This window comes from Pelophylax lessonae (assembly GCF_965119305.1).
Source record: "Pelophylax lessonae genome assembly, chromosome: 13".
Taxonomy (NCBI): Eukaryota; Metazoa; Chordata; class Amphibia; order Anura; family Ranidae; genus Pelophylax; species Pelophylax lessonae.
The window spans coordinates 160,681,258-160,700,077 of NC_138780.1; the positions used below are offsets into that span (position 1 = coordinate 160,681,258).

The 18,820-nt window shown below is 43.5% G+C and overlaps 1 protein-coding gene across 1 annotated transcript in view; it reads right to left on the minus strand.

Moving 5' to 3' along the window:
- Positions 1–18,820, minus strand: part of TOGARAM1 (TOG array regulator of axonemal microtubules 1) — an 83,474-nt gene that overhangs the window by 18,510 nt on the left and 46,144 nt on the right. Inside the window, exons 6-11 of the mRNA XM_082242635.1 lie at positions 16,764–16,910; positions 13,627–13,716; positions 8,403–8,557; positions 8,179–8,320; positions 5,076–5,162; positions 2,586–2,721 (exon numbers count right to left, since the gene is read on the minus strand). Of these exons, the coding sequence (XP_082098761.1) occupies positions 2,586–2,721; positions 5,076–5,162; positions 8,179–8,320; positions 8,403–8,557; positions 13,627–13,716; positions 16,764–16,910 (757 nt within the window). The remainder of the gene's footprint in view (positions 1–2,585; positions 2,722–5,075; positions 5,163–8,178; positions 8,321–8,402; positions 8,558–13,626; positions 13,717–16,763; positions 16,911–18,820) is intronic.

An 18,820-nucleotide genomic window follows, 5' to 3' on the forward strand; every position in this document is an offset into this window, starting at 1 on the left:
AACTGCTTGCGAGCTTTCTTGTGCATCATCTTTAGAAGAGGCTTCCTTCTGGGATGACAGCCATGCAGTGTGCGGGTGCGGTGTATGGTCTGAGCACTGACAGGCTGAACAACCCCCCCCCCCCCCCTCACCCCCTCAGCCTCTGCAGCAATGCTGGCAGCACTCATACATCTATTTCCCAAAGACAGCCTCTGGATATGACACTGAGCACGTGCACTCAACTTCTTTGGTGGACCATGGCGAGGCCTGTTCTGAGTGGAACCTGTCCTGTTAAACTGCAGTATGATCCCGGCCACTGTGCTACAGCTCAGTTTCAGGGTCTTGGCAATCTTCTTTTAGCCTAGGCCATCTTTATGTAGAGCAACAATTCTTTTTTCAGATCCTCAGAGAGTTCTTTGCCATGAGGTGCCATGTTGAACTTCCAGTGACCAGAGAGAGCGATAACACCAAATTTAACATACCTGCTCCCCATTCACACCTGAGTAACTTGTAACCTTGTAAGACTAACAAGTCACATGACACCGAGGAGGGAAAATGGCTAATTGGGGTGTACTCACTTTTGTTGCCAACAGTTTAGACATTAATGGCTGTGTGTTGAGTTATTTTGAGGGGACAGCAAATTTACACTGTTATACAAGCTGCACACTCAGTACTTTACATTGTAGCAAAGTGTCATTTCTTCAGTGTTGTCACATGAAAAGATATAATAAAATATTTACAAAAACGTGAGGGGTGTACTCGCTTTTGTGAGATACTGTAAAATGGTCCTGGTAACTGTGAACCATCTTTTAGGCACCTTCCCAGGCTTGCGTGGACATTCTCCGTCTAGTCTTCATTGGGGTAAAATCACTTTGCTCAGGTTCCATATATCAATGCATAAAAATTAAAGTTGAACGTCAAGTGTCCTTATGATCCCTATTGCATACTTAAGAGGAGTTCTGGCCACATGTGGTAAGAATAAAAGCCGGCAGCCTCAAAAAGTGTAGCTGCTGACTTTTTAAAAACAGCCACTCGCCTGTCCCACAGTGCCTATGGGCACCCGGCTGTGACACCTTGTGGCTTCACAGCCTGGTGCCCATTGCGCATGCGCGAGTGGTGGATGCAGTCCTCTGGGACCTGTCAGGGAGGGAGGAAGGAGGACTTCCATTGCCAAGCACTGCAGCGCTCTAGACAGAAGTGGGAATTGGGTACCTGACAAAATCAGGTGCCCGCAACCCCCCCCCCCCCCCCCCGCTAGTCAAAAGTGGCAATTGTGCAAGAGGAGTGGGGGACGAGCCCTTAAAACTGAATTTCCCCTTTAAGGTGGAGTTCTGCTTTAAGATGGTCATACACGGAGTTAAATTCAGCCAGTTCACCAGGGACTGGCAAATTTTTGATCCGTGTATGGATACCCTGGTTGTACAGAGGTCGACCTACCGATTGACTTCTGCACAAGCACAACCCTTTCATATGGGCTTTTCGAACAGGTCTGCCTGTCAGCGGTGACATGTCCGCTGACACCTGCCACTATCTGATCCCATCCTGTCCGCAAAATCCAGATGGATGGTGACCCTATTTTCCATCCGTCTGGAGGATCGGATCGGATGGGATGAAAATGGACAGGCGGTTCGTTTTCATCCCATCTCCGCATAGAGGAGAGCAGGACTCTGACAGAGCAGTATTAGCACAGTGAGCGGAGACGGACCTGTCACCCGCCCGCTCAGCGTGATCAGCGGATCGATCCACCGCTGAGCAAAGCGGAGTCCGCCAAGCCCACCGCTCATATGAAAGACCTTTAGTTGTCACGAGAGAAAAATCTTCTAACAGGGACAAAATTATCCACTGACATCTGTATACAATGGAAACCCCCACCACTTTGGTGAGGTTTACTATAATTTCCTGTTGCATCTCTAATACAAGAAGAAACAGAAAATTCAAGAAAATTAAAGAAAAAAAAAGAGGGCGCACTGGCCTAGTGCATTATCCAACATGAATTTATTGTAACAATAAAATGGTTAAAAAATACTCACAGACATGAAGGTGCGAATCGCTCAACTGGCCACATGCATGGCTGGTCTTTCCAAGGACACCTGGAACACCAAGCTGGGGTAGGGGGACCCAAATCCTGGTCCCTGCTGGCTGACATATTTTGAAGGACAAACAGTCTTCTTCAGAGCCTATTACAATAAATTCAGGTTGGATAATGCACTAGGCCAGTGCGCCCTCTTTTATTTTATTTTCCACAGTACAGGACAACGCCAGTCCCAGAAGGCATCTAAAGAATTACCCACATTGTCCAAGGCAATACAGCCACTACAGAGCTAGTCCACTCATGAGCAGGAGTATGCTGCTGTTGGGAAAGAAAATTCCCCCAGCTGGACACAAACAAAATAACCTAAAAGGAGATTTAAACTTTTCCTATTTAAACCAAAAACATAAAAAGTTTATAATTATATGTACACTTTAAGGCTTCCCCAAACATTGCCTGGTATTGTAGTGATCATCAAACCTTGACAAGCCCTGCCCTTTTCATCAAACATCAATCAAAAAGAAATACATTACAAAAAAAATAATAAAAAATCCAGAAATAGTTCCTGGCTGCTTACCAGTCATCATCAGACAGAAGTTTAAACACCTCAATGATGGCCAGGTCTGGTCTTGGCAGTTCCTTGGGCACAGTAGCATCTATAACATCAGAGCTACGACTTACAGAAGATCTGTCTCTGTATGGACTGCGCTGTGCTGTGAACATTAACATAAGTTGCAAGTTGATTACATATAGAGGAAAAGAAGGACATTGCCAGCCACATAAAAAAATCATTTGCCATCTACAGTCCATTTTGTTTCCTACCCCCTGAGAATAAGAGGAGACTCCTCAAATGGGAAAATCAATGCGCTTAAAACGATAGCTTTTGTACAGTGCCTTGATTTTTGTACTTACTGTAAAATCCATGTCTCTGAGATCATCAAGGGACACAGTGTTCCATAAATTATAAATACTGGGTTATATTGCTTCCTCCAGGAGTAGGACTAGGCAGAACAAAAAACATCTGGTTACGCCCATGGGCCATCCTCAGCTGGTATATAACCTCCCTCTCTGCTCTACGTATTCAGTATAGTAGCAAGCAGTTTTAGAACTCCATAGTGGGCTGGGTGCTGTGTCTGTCGATTAAATGGATTTTACGGGAAGTACAAAAATTCTATCAATCATAACTACTAACGACGTCCAAAAGCAGTGCCAAAAGGAAAATGAGGGGTGGAGAAAATAACCAAAGGCTAAACATAGGAGCCCTTAACCTGGACACAGGAGCCATAACCGGGTCACAGGAGCCCCTTTCGAAAAATAACACCCGTCAAGAGGGAACAGCCCCTCTTAAACAGCAGCCTGCTAAACTTTGCGGCCAAAAGAAGCATCCGCAGATGTCAAAGTATCTACCTTATAGAAGTTTGGGAAGGTATGCACCGATGACCAAGTGGCCGCCTTGAAAAATTGCAATATTGATGCCGGATGACGGAAGGCCCAAGAAGAACTCAGTGCAAGAGTAGAATGCGCCGTGAAAGGGAAAGGTGGAACCTGATCTTTAATGGAATAGGCCTGAGTCAACGTCTGTCTGATCTATCTGAAGATGGTAGCTGAAGAAGCGTCAGCCCTTTTCTTTATCCGTCTGTAACTACAAAAAGTGAGTCTGAATGCCAAAAGGACTCAGTAGCTACCAGATACACCCAAATCATACGAACCACATCCAAGGTATGCAAAGCAAATTCCTTGGGAGGAGCCGGCTTGGGACACATGAAAGGCAACACAATGACCTGATTCAAATGGAAGTCAGACACAACTTTGGGCAGGAATGATGGACAGGAACGAAGAACCACTTTATCCCTATGGACCACTAAAAAGGGACTGTGACAGGATAATGCCGCCAATTAATACCCTGCGGGCCGAGGTAATAGCCACCAAGAATGTCACCTTCTAGGATAACGTAGGCAAGGGAATCTCCCGAATTTTCTCAAATGGAGGTTTCTGGATAACCGAAAGTACTAAATTTAAATCCCATGGCGGCAAGAGAGACCGTACAGGTGGAGCCAGGTTGAACCCCCTGAATGAAGGTACGAACAAAAGAGTGCATGGCTAGGGGGTCGCTGAAAGAAGATTGCCAGGGCAGACACCTGGCCCTTGATGGTACTCAAGGCCAACCTCTGATCAACGCCCTGTTGAAAGGTTGAGACAGACTGAGCAGGGAAAGGCGGGGAGGCTGCTTCCTCCTTGACCTTTGCTCACACGCCACTTTTTCCCTGGGGACACTAAGGACTGCAGTGCAACCATGGGAAGCTAGAGTTCCGAGGGACCTGCCAACATGAAACAGAGTGGTGGTAGCATAATGTTGTGGGTTGATTTTCTTCAGCAGAGACAGGGAAGCTGGTCAGAGTTGATCGGAAGATGGATGGAGCCAAATACAGGACAATCTTAGAAAAAACTGTTGGGAGTCTGCAAGAGACTTGAGACTGGAGCTGAGGTTCACCTTCCAGCAGGACAATGACCCTAAACAAACAGCCAGAACTACAATTGAATGGTTTAGATCAAAGTATATTCATGCGGTTCACAGACGCTCTCTATTCAATCTGACAGAGCTTGAACTAACGTGCAAAAATCGAGCAACAATTTCACTCTCTAGATGTGCAAAGCTGGTAGAGACATCCCCAAAAAGACTTGCAGCTGTAATTGCAGGGAAAGGTGGTTCTACAAAGTATTGACTGAGGGGGACCGAATACAAATGCACACCACACTTTTCACATATTTATTTGTAAAAAAAATGTGAAAACCATTTATCATTTTTCTTCCACTTCACAATTATGTGCCACTTTGTGTTGGTCTATCACATAAAATGCCAATAAAGTATATTTAAGTTTTTGGTTGTAACATGACAAAATGTATGAACATTTCAAGGGGTATGAATACTTTTTCAAGGCACTGTAACTATGTCACATAAACCTACAACACCCATGTTGGCTGAAAACCTAAAAATCACACTTTCTACATTGATTAGAAAATCTAAAGTATTATTATGGATGTAATGAGATGTTCTGACCATCTATACCTGAGGATTTCTTAACGCTGGAACTTCTTTTTAAAGATGGTGGACTGATAGCCAAGTTTTCCAGACCGTCTGATTGTGGTGTCCAAGCTGGAGAAACAACAAAGAAGAGAAGAGTTCAGAAGAAGCAAGCAGGAGGCTTGGTATTTGTCCATGGGTTATGTCCAACTGTACCTTAAAGTGGTTGTAAACCCTTACATACACCCAGTAAAGTGACTCATTTCAGGTGATACACAGATTTAAAAAATCCTTCTATATAAGGTTTACCTTTTTATTGGTAGCTATTTCTTCTCTACATCCATTCAAGGTGCTGAGTTTATAAAACTTGTTTGGGAGTTCAAAAAAGGGGGTGGAGAGCTTAAGTTACACTGCAAAGCTCAGTGAGGACAGCTGACAGCTGATTGGAGGGAAGAGAGACACCTTAATACATCAAACATGAACAGAGCTGAGGCTGGAGATCCTTCCCCTGACTATTTATCTCTTGGTGTCAGGAAAACTTGTCAGAAGTGATTCACGTTGATAGCAGAGGAACGAAGCAGCAGACAGAAATTACACTCAGTGCTCTTCCTCCTTGCATGTCTTAGCCCTATCATCTTCTGGAAGTAACTACTGTCTGTGCTGGCCCAGCTTATTCACCCCTCACCTCCATACAAAACTCTCTATGTAGTTGCTATAGAAGAGGTGAAGTGATATACTATAGTGTCACCTGATTTTGGCTGCTGACATCACTTGCAGGATGGTTGCTCCCAGTAGGGCTTTTAGATGTCTACACAAGGGATCCTTTTACAGGTAAATAACCTGCATAAAATATCGAAAAGTAGAACTTTGGGCAAAACTTTTTTTTTTTTCCATTTTGGATAGAGCAAGGGAGGATTATACCCTTATCATATTTTTGTTGCACCATCTCATTCCCATTCACTTCACTTCCTGTCCCATAGTCAAACAGGAAGTGAGAGGAAATCCCTGCAAATAAAAGGGAATTTCTTGGGTCACTAGAACTAGTGTCCCTCTTGGAAGATTTCCCCTCCATTACTTTTCTGGGGACAACCGAAAATTTAGGATTTTCTTTTACTTTCAATTATAGGGGTAAACAGGATAAATAGAGAGGGTAAATCTCCTTTACGGGGGCACAGGCAGAAATAAAAACCAGACATGTTCTAATCCCTCTCCACTCTGTCCAAAACTCGAAAAAAAAAAAAAAAAAGTTTTGCCTTCAGTTATATTTTAACCTCTTGAGGACCGCCCCACACAGATATATTGCAGCAGGGCAGCCCTCCTGCGTGAAATCACGTACCTGTATGTTGGCTCTGGGTCTGGAGTGCACGCGCCGTCGGCGACCTGCTCCCGCTGTGATTGGACACAGCGAAAACCAATTAGTGGGTCCTGCGGACGTGATGTTCGCCTGGACCAGCCAATCATTCGGAGGAGAGGCAGAACGGCAGTCTTCTTATGTAAACAAGGAAGACCGCCGTTCTGTCAGAGAGGAAGATAGAGATCTTGTGTTTCTGCTAAGAAGAAACACGGATCTCTGTCTTCCTCCAGTTAGGCCAGTTAAAAAATCGCTAATCGCCGTCATTACTACTATAAAAAAAAAAAAAAAAAAAAAAAATTCCATAAATCTATCCAATAGTTTGTAGACGCTATAAATTTTGCGCAAACCAATCAATATATCCTTATTGGGGTTTTGTTTTAATAAAAAAATATGTAGCAGAATACATATTGGCCTAAATTAATGAATAAATTAGATTTTTTACATGTTTATTTATTGGGTATGTTTTATAGTATAAATTAAAAATATTTATATATTTTTTTTCAAAACTATCGGTTTATAGCGCAAAAAATAAACAAATAATTTATCCTAAAAACCTACCCCCCCTACCATAAGCTTTTTTTTTTTTTTTTTAAACCAATCTGAATGGGCCCTACTTTAACTTATGCAGAAGCACAAGTTACTCAGAAAGCATAAAATATTGTTGATCAATAAAACACACTAAGATCAATGTAGCACTCACTTCCCTTGGGGCACAAGAGAAGTAAAGCCTATTTTTAGAGAATTTTCGGGTCATGCTTTAGTGAATTTAGGTATTTCACTAGTATAGCCATTGTCCTGCACATTCCAAAGTCATGAGTTTTTTTTTTTTGGTTTTGTTTTTTTAAGATACAGAGGTCAGGGAATCATTACCTGAACAGGAATTCTTCACAAATAATAATGAATGAATATTGCGTCTCTAATTATTAACTTAGCTAACTTACTTCTGAAGGTTTTCTATTCATCCTGATTTCATGTCACCTGACATTTTAGCTGCAAAGTGTGTGATCGCATACTGCACACAGAGGAGAGAGAGTGAGGTCAGGCAGTTGAAAAAGGGCAACAAATGTTGGATTTCAGGTGATCTATGATTGTCTCATCAATGGCATTTTCTTTACTTCTATCCTGATAGGTTTCCTTTAATGTTGCCCCAACCAAGTGGCTCATGAAAGCCTTTCAACAGTGTAAGACTGGAGGGCCTTGGACCACTAATAGAAATAAAATGTTGGTACTTACGCTTTTACAATCTTGTACAAGCCAGTATTAAAGCTGGGGGGGGGGGGGGGGGGTCACAAAAAGCAGTTTTATTTACTCAATCCACTACTACTCCCTTGGCAGTCGGCACCCTCCTCTACACCCCTATGCTCCTGCAGCGGACTGTCCCTCAGCATCCTCATGTTCATTGTAGGGCTATGGCTCTGCATTGGACTTAATGACCTCAGAGGACCTGCAACCTCTGGAGCATAGAAAAGAAAAGGCTGCGGAGACCGGTCTTATAAACTGAAAGGAGCCTGCAGAAGTGGAGGCTTGTGCACATGAAAGGGCTTTTTATGGCCTCAAACCTTAAAATGAGCATTTCACCCTTGCAGTGTAGGGGCTGCCCCACTGCAAGGGAGCATTCTTCCATACCCTGAAGTTCAGCTTTAGGTAGAGGGTGTTCTTAGCGGTCACATTTTCACGGTGTTCTATTTAATATTACTGGAATGTGCTGCAATACATTGACCTGGGCTTTCAATAGCTCCCTTTCTTTAAAAACCTGGTGCATTGCACACTTCAACAAGCTATGGAGATACTCACAATCTCTCCGTGCTGGACTTGGGTCTGTCTGGGAAAGTCTCTCTCTTCTCTCTGTATCCTTATATTCTGCCATTTCCTTCAAACTATTCTCACGTTTCTGCCTCATCTTGTCTCGGGCTGATTTAGACATTGTGACTTTAACCTGCACAAAAGGAAAAAAGTTTATAGAAGCACAAACCACAAATCCAATCTGTGGGTAAAACGTGGTGCACCAGTAATCTTACATCACTTTCCACTGGTGGGTTGTTCTGCTGTACTGCTCTGCCGTAGACACCGGTAGGAGGTTCGAAGTTGTGCTTTGATGAACTAGAGTCCTCTGGGGTGGAGAAGGAAGCCTGAATACGTGACTGAGAGGCAGCAGGAGGAGTTTCAAACACACCTTCAAAAAAAATAAAATCTCATTAGGGCAATGTTAGCACAGGGTAGAAAATTGATTGAAAATTGAGGATTGAAAATTACAAGCTTCATGAAAATAGATTGTAGCTGAAATTCCAGGAGTGTGCAACTGACCTACAATTTCCATTACCGTAGATTAAATAACAACTAAGTAGTGTAAAGGCCTACCTAAAGTTGCAGGGATCCCTGCTTCTGGTGCAAGTCAAGACACTATCTGCACAGTAGTAGCTTTCAGCATAAACTAAAGAGTACCCACCCCTACCCCACATCTCCACTTGTAAGGTGGTATGAGAATATAACGCAATGCCCATTTCATTAATTGTCCTCCAGAGAACCATGGAAGTCTCAAAACCCAGAGAACCCTTAAAATGTAACCGGTTTCAACTGCTAAGTTTGCATTTGCTCTTAACTCCTTCAAAGCCCCCTGAATCTCATGTTTGTTCAGCCAAGCTGCCCATCACGTAAATGGGGGAGATGGGAACCCCATTCAACTTCTTAGCTGAAGTAGGTATTTGCCTATTAGAGGACCTTGGGCCCAGGGGGCTTCTGGACATTGAGGACATACCAAAAAGTGGACTTTAAAAAGAACCGGTCATAGGACTTCCCAACAGAAAAGTGAAATTTTCTATATAGGAAAAAAATGCACCGCAAGTTTTACAAATAAGTTTTCATCATATTATCCATGTGCAGTTCTGAATTTCATAAACTCCAACGCACTGAGCAACTGTAAGCTGCTTCAAATTCTTTGACTTTCATAAGCTCTGACCTGCTGCCCACCGACTGCTGCTAAGGCACCAAAATGGATAGTAGGATTTAGAATAGGTGTGTCAAAGCTCTCAGAAGCTGGGAAAATCAGGGTTGCAAAGTACCACCATATCTAAGCGATATCAGGCCGCAAAATGGGATTTTTGACTTACCGTAAAATCCATTTCTTTCATTGATGGACACAGCTCCTGCTATTCTTAACCATTGGGTTATACTGCCCCCTATAGGAGTAGGACATTAGGCAGAAGAAAAGTCTGACTACGCCCATGAGCTGTCCCAGGGGTTATACTCCCTCTCTTTGCTATAGGCACTCTGTTTAGTTACAAGCAGTGTCAGGAGAATTACAACTCCACAGAGGGGTGTGTGCTGTGTCTGTCAATGAACATCAGAGAAATGGATTGAACGGTAATTCAAAAATCCCTTTTTCTCTTTCGTTCATTGATGGACACAGCTCCTGATATTCTTAACCATTGGGTCATCCCAAAGCAGTGTAAAACAGGAGGGGTGGGAACAGCGAAAATTATATTCCCAAGGCTAAACTATAGCCAACCAGGTAAACCGGAGCTCAACCAAACAAATGGAGCCCACCTAAAAACAATAATACACCCTCAAAGAGGATCAGGTCCTCTAAACATCAGCCTGCAAAACCTTGCGGGCAAAAGAAGCATCCACATATGCCAACACATCCACTTTATAGAACTTTGTGAAAGTGTGCACCGACGACCAGGTGGCCGCCTTGCAAAACTGCGTCACTGACGCCTGATGACGGAAAGCCCAGGAGACACTAAGTGCCCTAGTTGAGTGCACCTTGACAGGGAAAGGAGGAACCTGACCCATGACAAAATAGGCCTGAATTACCATCTGTCTGATCCATCTAGAAATGGTCGCAGAGGAAGCTGACAACCCTTTACGCGGTCCATCCATGAGCACAAATAGAGAGTCTGACTTCTGAAAGACTCCATAGCTGCCAGGTACACCCTAATTGCCTGGACAACATCCAAGGCATGCAAAGCAATTTCCTTTGGATGTTTAGGCCTGGGACACAGGGAAGGCAACACAATGTCTTCATTCAAATGAAAAACAGACAACCTTTGGAAGGAACGATGGACAGGGGCGAAGAACCACCTTAGCCCTGTGAATCACCACGTAAGGGAACGACAGGATAATACCGCCAGTTCCGCCACCCTGCGCGCGAGGTGATAGCCACCAAAAAGGCCACCTTCTGGGACAGCGTAAGCTAGGGAATCTCCCGAAGATTCTCAAAGGGAGGCTTCTGGAAAACCGAAAGCACCAAATTGAGATCCCAAGGCAACAACGGAGCCTGCACTGGAGGAATCAATGTCATGCACCCTGAAAATAAGTACGCACCAGAGATTGTGTGGCCAAAGGTCGTTGGATGAAGACTGCCAAAGCCGACACCTGGCCCTTGATGGGACTCAAGGCCAACTTCTGTTCAATCCCCTGTTGAAGTAAGGTCAAGATCCGAGCCACCGAGAAGGAGCGAAGATGAATCCCAAGAGACTCACACCACGCAATGTACCGTCTTCCACGGTCGGACCATGATCCCCTTTCGGCGTAACATGGCTAGCACCGGGGCTAACAGTTTTGTGAAGACCCGAGGAGCAGAGGCGAGACTAAAGGGTAACGCCACAAACTGATAATGCTCCCCTCCTACAGAAAAGCGGAGAAAACGCTGGTGACTGGCATATTGGAATGTGAAGGTAGGCATCCTTGATGTCGATAGAGGTGAGGAAAATCCCCCTGACGCAGGGATGCCACCATCAATCGAATGGACTCTACTCTGAACTTCTGTACCCGCACAAAGCAGTTTAGGGCCTTGAGGTCCAGGATAAAATGCCGAAATCGCCCCCCACAGGGCTCCATTGTCATGGCCGCCGCTATTTTCAATGGCAAACCACAACAAAATAGCCACCAGACTACACAAACATAGCCGCCGTTTATAGAAACACACAGGTTACAAGTAAATGGTGGCGACAGGAGGCTTGCAGGGACCTAGGAGTGAACCCATGGCTCAAGGACAGATCCAGGCAGGCCAGGAGGCCCTGGCCAAAAACCCTCACAAGGTACAACCCCCCCCCCCCCCTTTCCCGAAACAGTCGATCATTCGGTCGACAACGGCACACCCCCAGCCTCTAGCACCCTGCCCCCACTTCAGGAGGTGGACCAGACCACCCAAACAGCCCCAGCATATGTGGAGGGGGGTAGGATGGGGGACACTGGAAAGGGGGGTACCTGACAGGAAGGAGGGGAACCCGGGGGTCCGACCATCCCAAGAAAGAGACCACGTCTACCCCAAAACCCTCCAGGGGACAGCTACTCACCATACTAGGAACCAGGCAGGCCGACGCTCCAGACATAACCCCTCTCCATTGAAATGGGGGGGCTGTCGGCCAGGAGGAACGCTGTGACTTGGCACGAGACCCAGCTGTATGCGACTTCGCAAGGCGTTTAATTTGCAGGTCAGTCCCCGTGCAGTGGGGCTATGTCGTGGCCGACCTAGCGTGGAGCTGAGGTCTGCGTGCACTTGCTGGCCAGACTGGGGTGACCACTGGATCTAGATTATCCAGCCCGTCGCCCAGTCTAGCAGTTGATTGTAGATCTCACAGGAAAAATCCAGGAGAAAAATTGTCTATCTAAAAAGAAAAAAAATTGCTAGGACCAAAGATCCCAGCAGTGAACTAGGTCCTTACTCCTGACCAGGGAGAAAAAAACTGAGTGCCTATAGCAGAGAGTGGGAATATACCCCCTGGGACTGCCCATGGGCGTAGCCAGACTTTTTTTCTGCCTAGTGTCCTACTCCTGTAGGGGGCAGTATAACCCAATAGTTAAGATCAGGAGCTGTGTCCATCAATGAACGAAAGAGAAAAATAATAATTCTGCCAAAATAAAAATCATGTAGACATATTGTGGTGTTTGCATTTGAAAACCGAAATCTATGAAAGGTTCATGTTACAGGACTATAGACCGATTAATACCATGCAGATTTAATCTGTGAGATTACAAAAAAACAAACTAACATACTTATCTTTGTGGATGCAGCATTAGTCTAATGCTGCAGCCCTCCCCCGTCAGCTTTAAGACTGAGAACTGAGCAATCACATGACAGCTGATCGCTCAGTGGCATTGATGAAGCACCTTCCTGTTGCTGCAAGTGGCACATAATTCTATCCTTGGTATTTCACTCCTGTCTGCCTACACTGACCTTGTCAGCTCTGACACCCTTCACATCTGTTACCACCAGCAACTGGTTTGTGAGCATTCAATGCCCAGCCTTGTGCACTAGTCTATGGTTCCCCTGCCTTTTGATGCAGTGTGCCGGATCCCATGAATACATATACACGTGTGGAAATGTCACGCTTTACCTTTTCCAGCCCACCATACACATACTTTCATTGCTGCCCCTAGTGTTCCAACTGAAGGGAAATTTTACCTGTGCAATACTTGAAGTCCTCCCTAGTTTTGTCAAGCATGACCCCCTCCTTGGTTCAGTTCCCAAGCTTTTACCACAGTCATGTAGGATTTATTTTTGCCCTTATTGAAGACATTTTTGCAGATTCTGACCATGGAGGTCATAACTGGACTTGTACCCATTTGCCTACAAAACTCCTTCAGAACAAAAAGTTGCCCACTGCCCCCATCTATTACTGACCTAGGTCGGTCTTTACTGATCAGAGAGCGGCAATTGTCAGTCACCACTCTCCACCAGTGACCACCTGAGTGCAGGGCTGTGCCGGGTGCTGGAGCAGCTGGCTCAGGCTCTCAGCAGCACGCTGAGAGACTGAGTAGGCTGGCAATCAGGCATCTGGGTGGATCCTGGCCCTAAATTTGGGATCCTTGCAGAACCTGGCCTGGCTCTGTGACATCAGCCAATACTCCTGTAACCCAGAAGAGAAGTATGGCCAAAAGAGCTTTGGCACACTTTTCTTTTAAGAGATTAGAATATCTATATAGTTTACCTGGATCATCCAAGTTTTGCAGTTTTTAATCCGGAAAAAAAAAAAAAAAAAAAAGCTAATAATCATTGTGCCCTACAGAAACCCTTGAAAAATTAGCCGTTCATTGATGGCTAGTGGGAAGAAAGACCACTCTACAGTGGTGGTCAGAATGCCACCCTAATAGACCGCAGAAACATAACTGGTGTCGTGTAGTCGGTTCTGACAAGTGTCATGAGCCCTGGAACTATGCAAAGCATCATGAAGTGGGAGGAAAATTAGCCACACCTCAAGGAACCTCTAGCAACTTTTTGAGAAACCTATATACACATACCTTTTCCAATCACAGCTACAGAGTCATCAGACAAGAGACTTGTTACATCATTGTCAATCAGCTGAAAGCTTGTAACTGACCCGGTGATTCCTATACGTGTGGGTGTAGAAAGAGAAACCAGAGAAAATCAACAAGAACATTCATTAATAGAAGTGTTTAAAGAGACACATTTTTTTTAGCAAGAGACCCATTTATAAACAGAGAGCTTCACCACCTACACCATGACCCATCCCATTTATAAAAAGCAACAATGCTGTGCTTTATAATTGCATGCATTTTTTTAAACAGCAGCAGTATGGTTAAGGCGTAGGCCACAACAAACATTTTTAAATGGGCCTCTAGGCGTCAAATTTGACTTGCTGCCTACAGAGGAGACCACTTGAGAGGCGGCCTCATACAAGTCTAATAGACTCTACTGGGCGTATCCAGACACTGGAAAGAAGTAGCTGGATGTCAACATTGCAGAGGGCCATAGAGGTAAAAACTAGGCAAGTATGAAGGTGTAAAGTGGGGGGGTAGATAGGGGAGTTTAGGGGGGGGGGGGGGAGATCACAAGTATAAGTAAACTTGGTTTTCTTATCCTTAAAGTCCAATCAAGACTCAAAATTTTTACCCCCAATTTTCAGCTTACAGCGCTATCACACTTTGAATGCCAAATATTCAGTCATGCAACACTGTAACCAAATTAAATTATTTTTTTTGAGACAGATAGAGCTTTCTTTTGGTGTTACTTAATCAATGTTTTTATTTTTTCGGTATATAACTGGTATATAAACTAAAAAAATACCAAAAATTTGGAAATGAAAAAAAAAAAAAAAAAACAAAAAACAAACTTTCATTTCGGCTATACAATTTTGCAAATAAATCTTTCTTCATAAAATTTAGGCCAAAATATTTTCTGCTACATTTCCTTGGTAAAAACAACCCAAATCAGTGTACTGTATATCATTTAGCCTGTGTGAAAGTTACAAACCATGCTACATATATTTAACAATTGATCAATCCTGATGTACTGACAGCCTTTCATTTCCATTTCATTTCTTGAGACCCTAAAATGCCAGGACCAAAAAATGCCCCCCCCCAAATGACCCCTTTTTGGAAATTAGACAGTCCAAAGAATTTAGTAAGAGGCATAGCAAACACACACACACACACACACACATCGGTTGAACTGGATGGACTGGTGTCTTCTTCAACCTCACTAACTTTTTTTATTTTGGAAAAATATTTTTTAAACAATTTCTCTTTTTTACATACTGTCATCAGGTCGACAGTTTGTGAAAAAAAAAAAAAAAAAAAAAACAGGAGCAGTGCAGTGTTACCATCATGATACTGTACTACTCTGGGGAAGTGATCTTTTTTTTTTTTTTTTTTTTTTTACACACACAGTACGATTGCTTATGACAGTGATGATAACGGTTATAAACAATAATTTTTACAAATGGCATCATTGCCAGTGGGTACAATTGTGAGAGCTGTGATTGGCCACAGCTATCACATGGTACAGCGGCGTTGTGATTGGCCCTGTCTGTACAATGTGATCATTGTGACCAATCACAGAGATCATCACAATAGTACACAATGAATGGATATGAATGAAAGCCATTCATTGTGTACAACTGTCATGTGATCGCTGTAATTGGGCACATGGTACCAGGGCCGGTGTAACGTTAAAAAACCATACCTCGTTAGAATTCCATACCCTCGTCACTTCCGGTCTGAAACAGCTGAGCGGCGCAGCAGTGCGCATGCTCAGAGCCTCGGATACGTCATTGCACAGCAGAGAAGTTCACAAGTACGCATGCTCGGAGGGAATGAAATTATTACGGAGTGTGTGTAATGTTATACTTGCGGCGGTTACATTAAAACAGTTCGGCGGGAACATGGGGCATCTCCTCTCCTATCCCTGACACTTCCCTGATCTCGGCTAATAAATATAAAAGCGGCGGCGGGTGTATGAAATGTAAATGACGGAGATCTCGGCTCCGTGATCCGCTTTTATATTTATTAGCCGAGATCAGGGAAGTGTCAGGGATAGGAGCGGAGATGACTCATAGTGCAGAGGAGCTGTTTTAATGTAACGGCGGCAAGTGTAACATCACATACACTACTGTGAGAAATCCATACCCTCCGTAGGTGCACCGGAAGTGACGAGGGTATGGTTTTCTCACGGTATGGTTTTTTCACGGAACACCGGTCCAGTACAATGTGTCATTTGCGGTGTTCCGTGCACACAGCAGATGATAGATCAGCTACAGCACAGCTGTTAGGGCATGCACGATGAAAGATCATCATATGACATCCACCCAGAACCAGAAAGCTCCGTTCAGCCATCTTGTCTATAGGCCAGGCAAAAGCAGTAAAATGCCTTTATCATCGTGACATCATAATTTTTCTTGTGCAGCTGGTTTTTAACACTAAATGATGCACAAGATTTAAACAGCAAAGGTAAGCAGCTGTAAAGCTGGCCAAACACAGTTGCTGCCAAACAGCATGAATGGGTGAATTTCCTTCAGTATCCTAATGCCGCCAGTATGTGGCCAAATATATCTGGTCCACATAGGGAATTTCACCCAGTTGCTGATGCGCATTTTGTATGGCCAGTTTAAGCATACCATGGAATCTGGCCTGTTATTTGGGACTTTGCTTTTAAAAAGTGACAAAACTATGAAAAAATAAAGAAATAATAATTCACTACAAATGCAATTATATATATATATATATATATATATATATATATATACATATATACACAGAAAACACCAGCCCTCATGCATGCATGTTCATGGGTCTATGGATAAATGCGATATACGGATTCCACCTATTTAGAAATATTGTGCAGTTGTTAAATTTAAACATACAGGTATTTTCAGAATTCTTGGCAGCCTTGGACCCTGACCAGAATTCTCTACCTGTACAACCTAAACGAATGACAGCAGCCATAGAAGTCATGGAATGAATGCACACGTATACCTCTTATCTTTAAGAAGCCATGCATAGTGCTTGACAAACCTCTAACTACACTACTCAATAATTCAGCAGATGATTAGGACAGCAATACTGCAAGTCATCTTCCTGCACACACTTTTAGTAAGGTACACCTAGGATTGCAGTAGGAGTAACAATTTGTCACTTGCCTTTAATGGGCCTTGGTGGCTTTGGTGCATGTCTTGTAAGAATGGGAGCAATCTCCTTAGAACTCTCTTCTTCAGCTTCTGCAGGCCCATGCCTGTAATTCATCCGCTGACCAATTACTCTTACAGACTTTTCACCGGCAAGGTTTCCTGGAAATTTAAGAAAAGCATGGTTATTGTTGCCATGTGTGATAACCTACCAAAGGGCAAAAAGATTACCGGACCCATTCAATAAAACATGCATGGTTATTGCCAGATCTGCCAAAAAGCAGCATTTAAACTTTCCAGAGCTTAATTCATTAACATCCAACATTTTTATTAGGGATTTGAACTAGAATAACAAGGGGTTAGAACCCTGCACTTGTTTTTTTTTTTTTTTTTTTTGCTGTGTCTGTTCTAGGAAGACTCATCCTCTCTTTGTGCTGGGGACCACTGTCACCGCAAATGAAAGAGTTGCCAACATAATAGTAATGAAGTGGTTGTTTTTCAATGGAGACTCATGTTCCAGTGACAGCAGTCACCAATTTCCATCACTTTGGGGAGATTTACATTCGATTCCACCAGAGAAAATGCAAAAAAATCTCTCCAATGAGACATAAATTGGAAAAAACATGGGGGCTTAATCATTCCCTACTCTACACAAAACTGAAAAAAAAAAGGGTGTGGGAAGGGGGAATTAGTCTTCGTCCTCATGTTGTTGAGCTTGTGCAAATTTGGAGAAGGTAGGTAGGTAGGTAGGTACTGCTACAGAACTTTGACTGGCATTTTTTTTTTTTTTTACTAATATTGGTGCAGTGGCAGTATTATGACAGCTCCAAAGGGCAAAAAGGAGTCAAATGTAAGTAGGACGGAGGCAAGGATACATACCAGCATGAAATAAGTTTGGAGGAAGCAAAGCACCAAACATGCTTACAACTTAATGAACAAACCACACCTCCATGAAAGTCCATGTTTATGTACCATCTTAACAGGTCCAAAACTTTAGAAGCTGATTTAAAGTAACATTGTCAGGAAATAAAATACAGGAACAGCAATTACTGACTGTACACCTAAAATGCTAGTTTCCCTGTGCTCACCTTCTAGCTTAAAGTGTTACTAAACCCACAACAGTAAAAATTAATCTGTATATGCAGTAAAGCATTCTTGTTATATTCACTGTGGAACTTAAATGGGTTAATCTTCTGCATTGTGTAAAAAGGTGGTTTGATCCGGTCTCCTCTGATCCTCCTCTTCTTCCACTGCCCAAATCCATCTCTGATCCTCCTCTTCTTCCACTGCCCAAATCCATCTCTGATCCTCCTCTTCTTCCACTGTCCAAATCCATCTCCTGATAGAACAAAGTCTAGGGGACAAGCTGCGCATGCTCAATTTGGTTTTTATTGCTGTAAAATTTGTTTTATTCTTGGGAGGGTGCATGTGATCAGCACAGGACCAATCAGCACTGTCCAGACAGAGGGTCAGGGATCCTGCAGCCTCATAGGACAATAAGGGGAGAATGAAAACACCTCCTACAAGCTTTAACCAGACACTGATAGAAGTCACACGACTGCTCTAACTGCTTATGAGAAAGGTATTTAGCAGTTTATATTTACTAAAATAATTACATTTCCATGCTCTGTGTATTATGGAAGATGAGATATTAAACCCAGGAGCCTGCATTCACTATCACACAAAGTCTCACTTTTGTCTAAAGGTACCATTAAAAAGCAGTAGCTCCCTCATGCTCTCGTGCTTCATGCTCTCCGTGAGACCTGTACCTCAAAGTAATTTCTCTTTAGCGCTCCATTAGTCACAGAAACTTCCACATCACCACCTACATAAAAAGGTCAGTATTTCTACCTTGTACGTGAAGACACGAAGTCTTCCCCAAAACCCATATTGTGGGAGGGAAGAGGAGAGCGCTAGCTGCTTGGGGAGCGAGAAATAACTTGAGTAAATCTTTTTTAAATGGCACCCTAGAAAAAAAAAAAATGAGCATTTAAAAGAGAAGTTCACTTTTGGAACATGCTACATGTTCCACCTGTTTTTTTTTAAGGTGGAACATGTTATATGATCCAGCA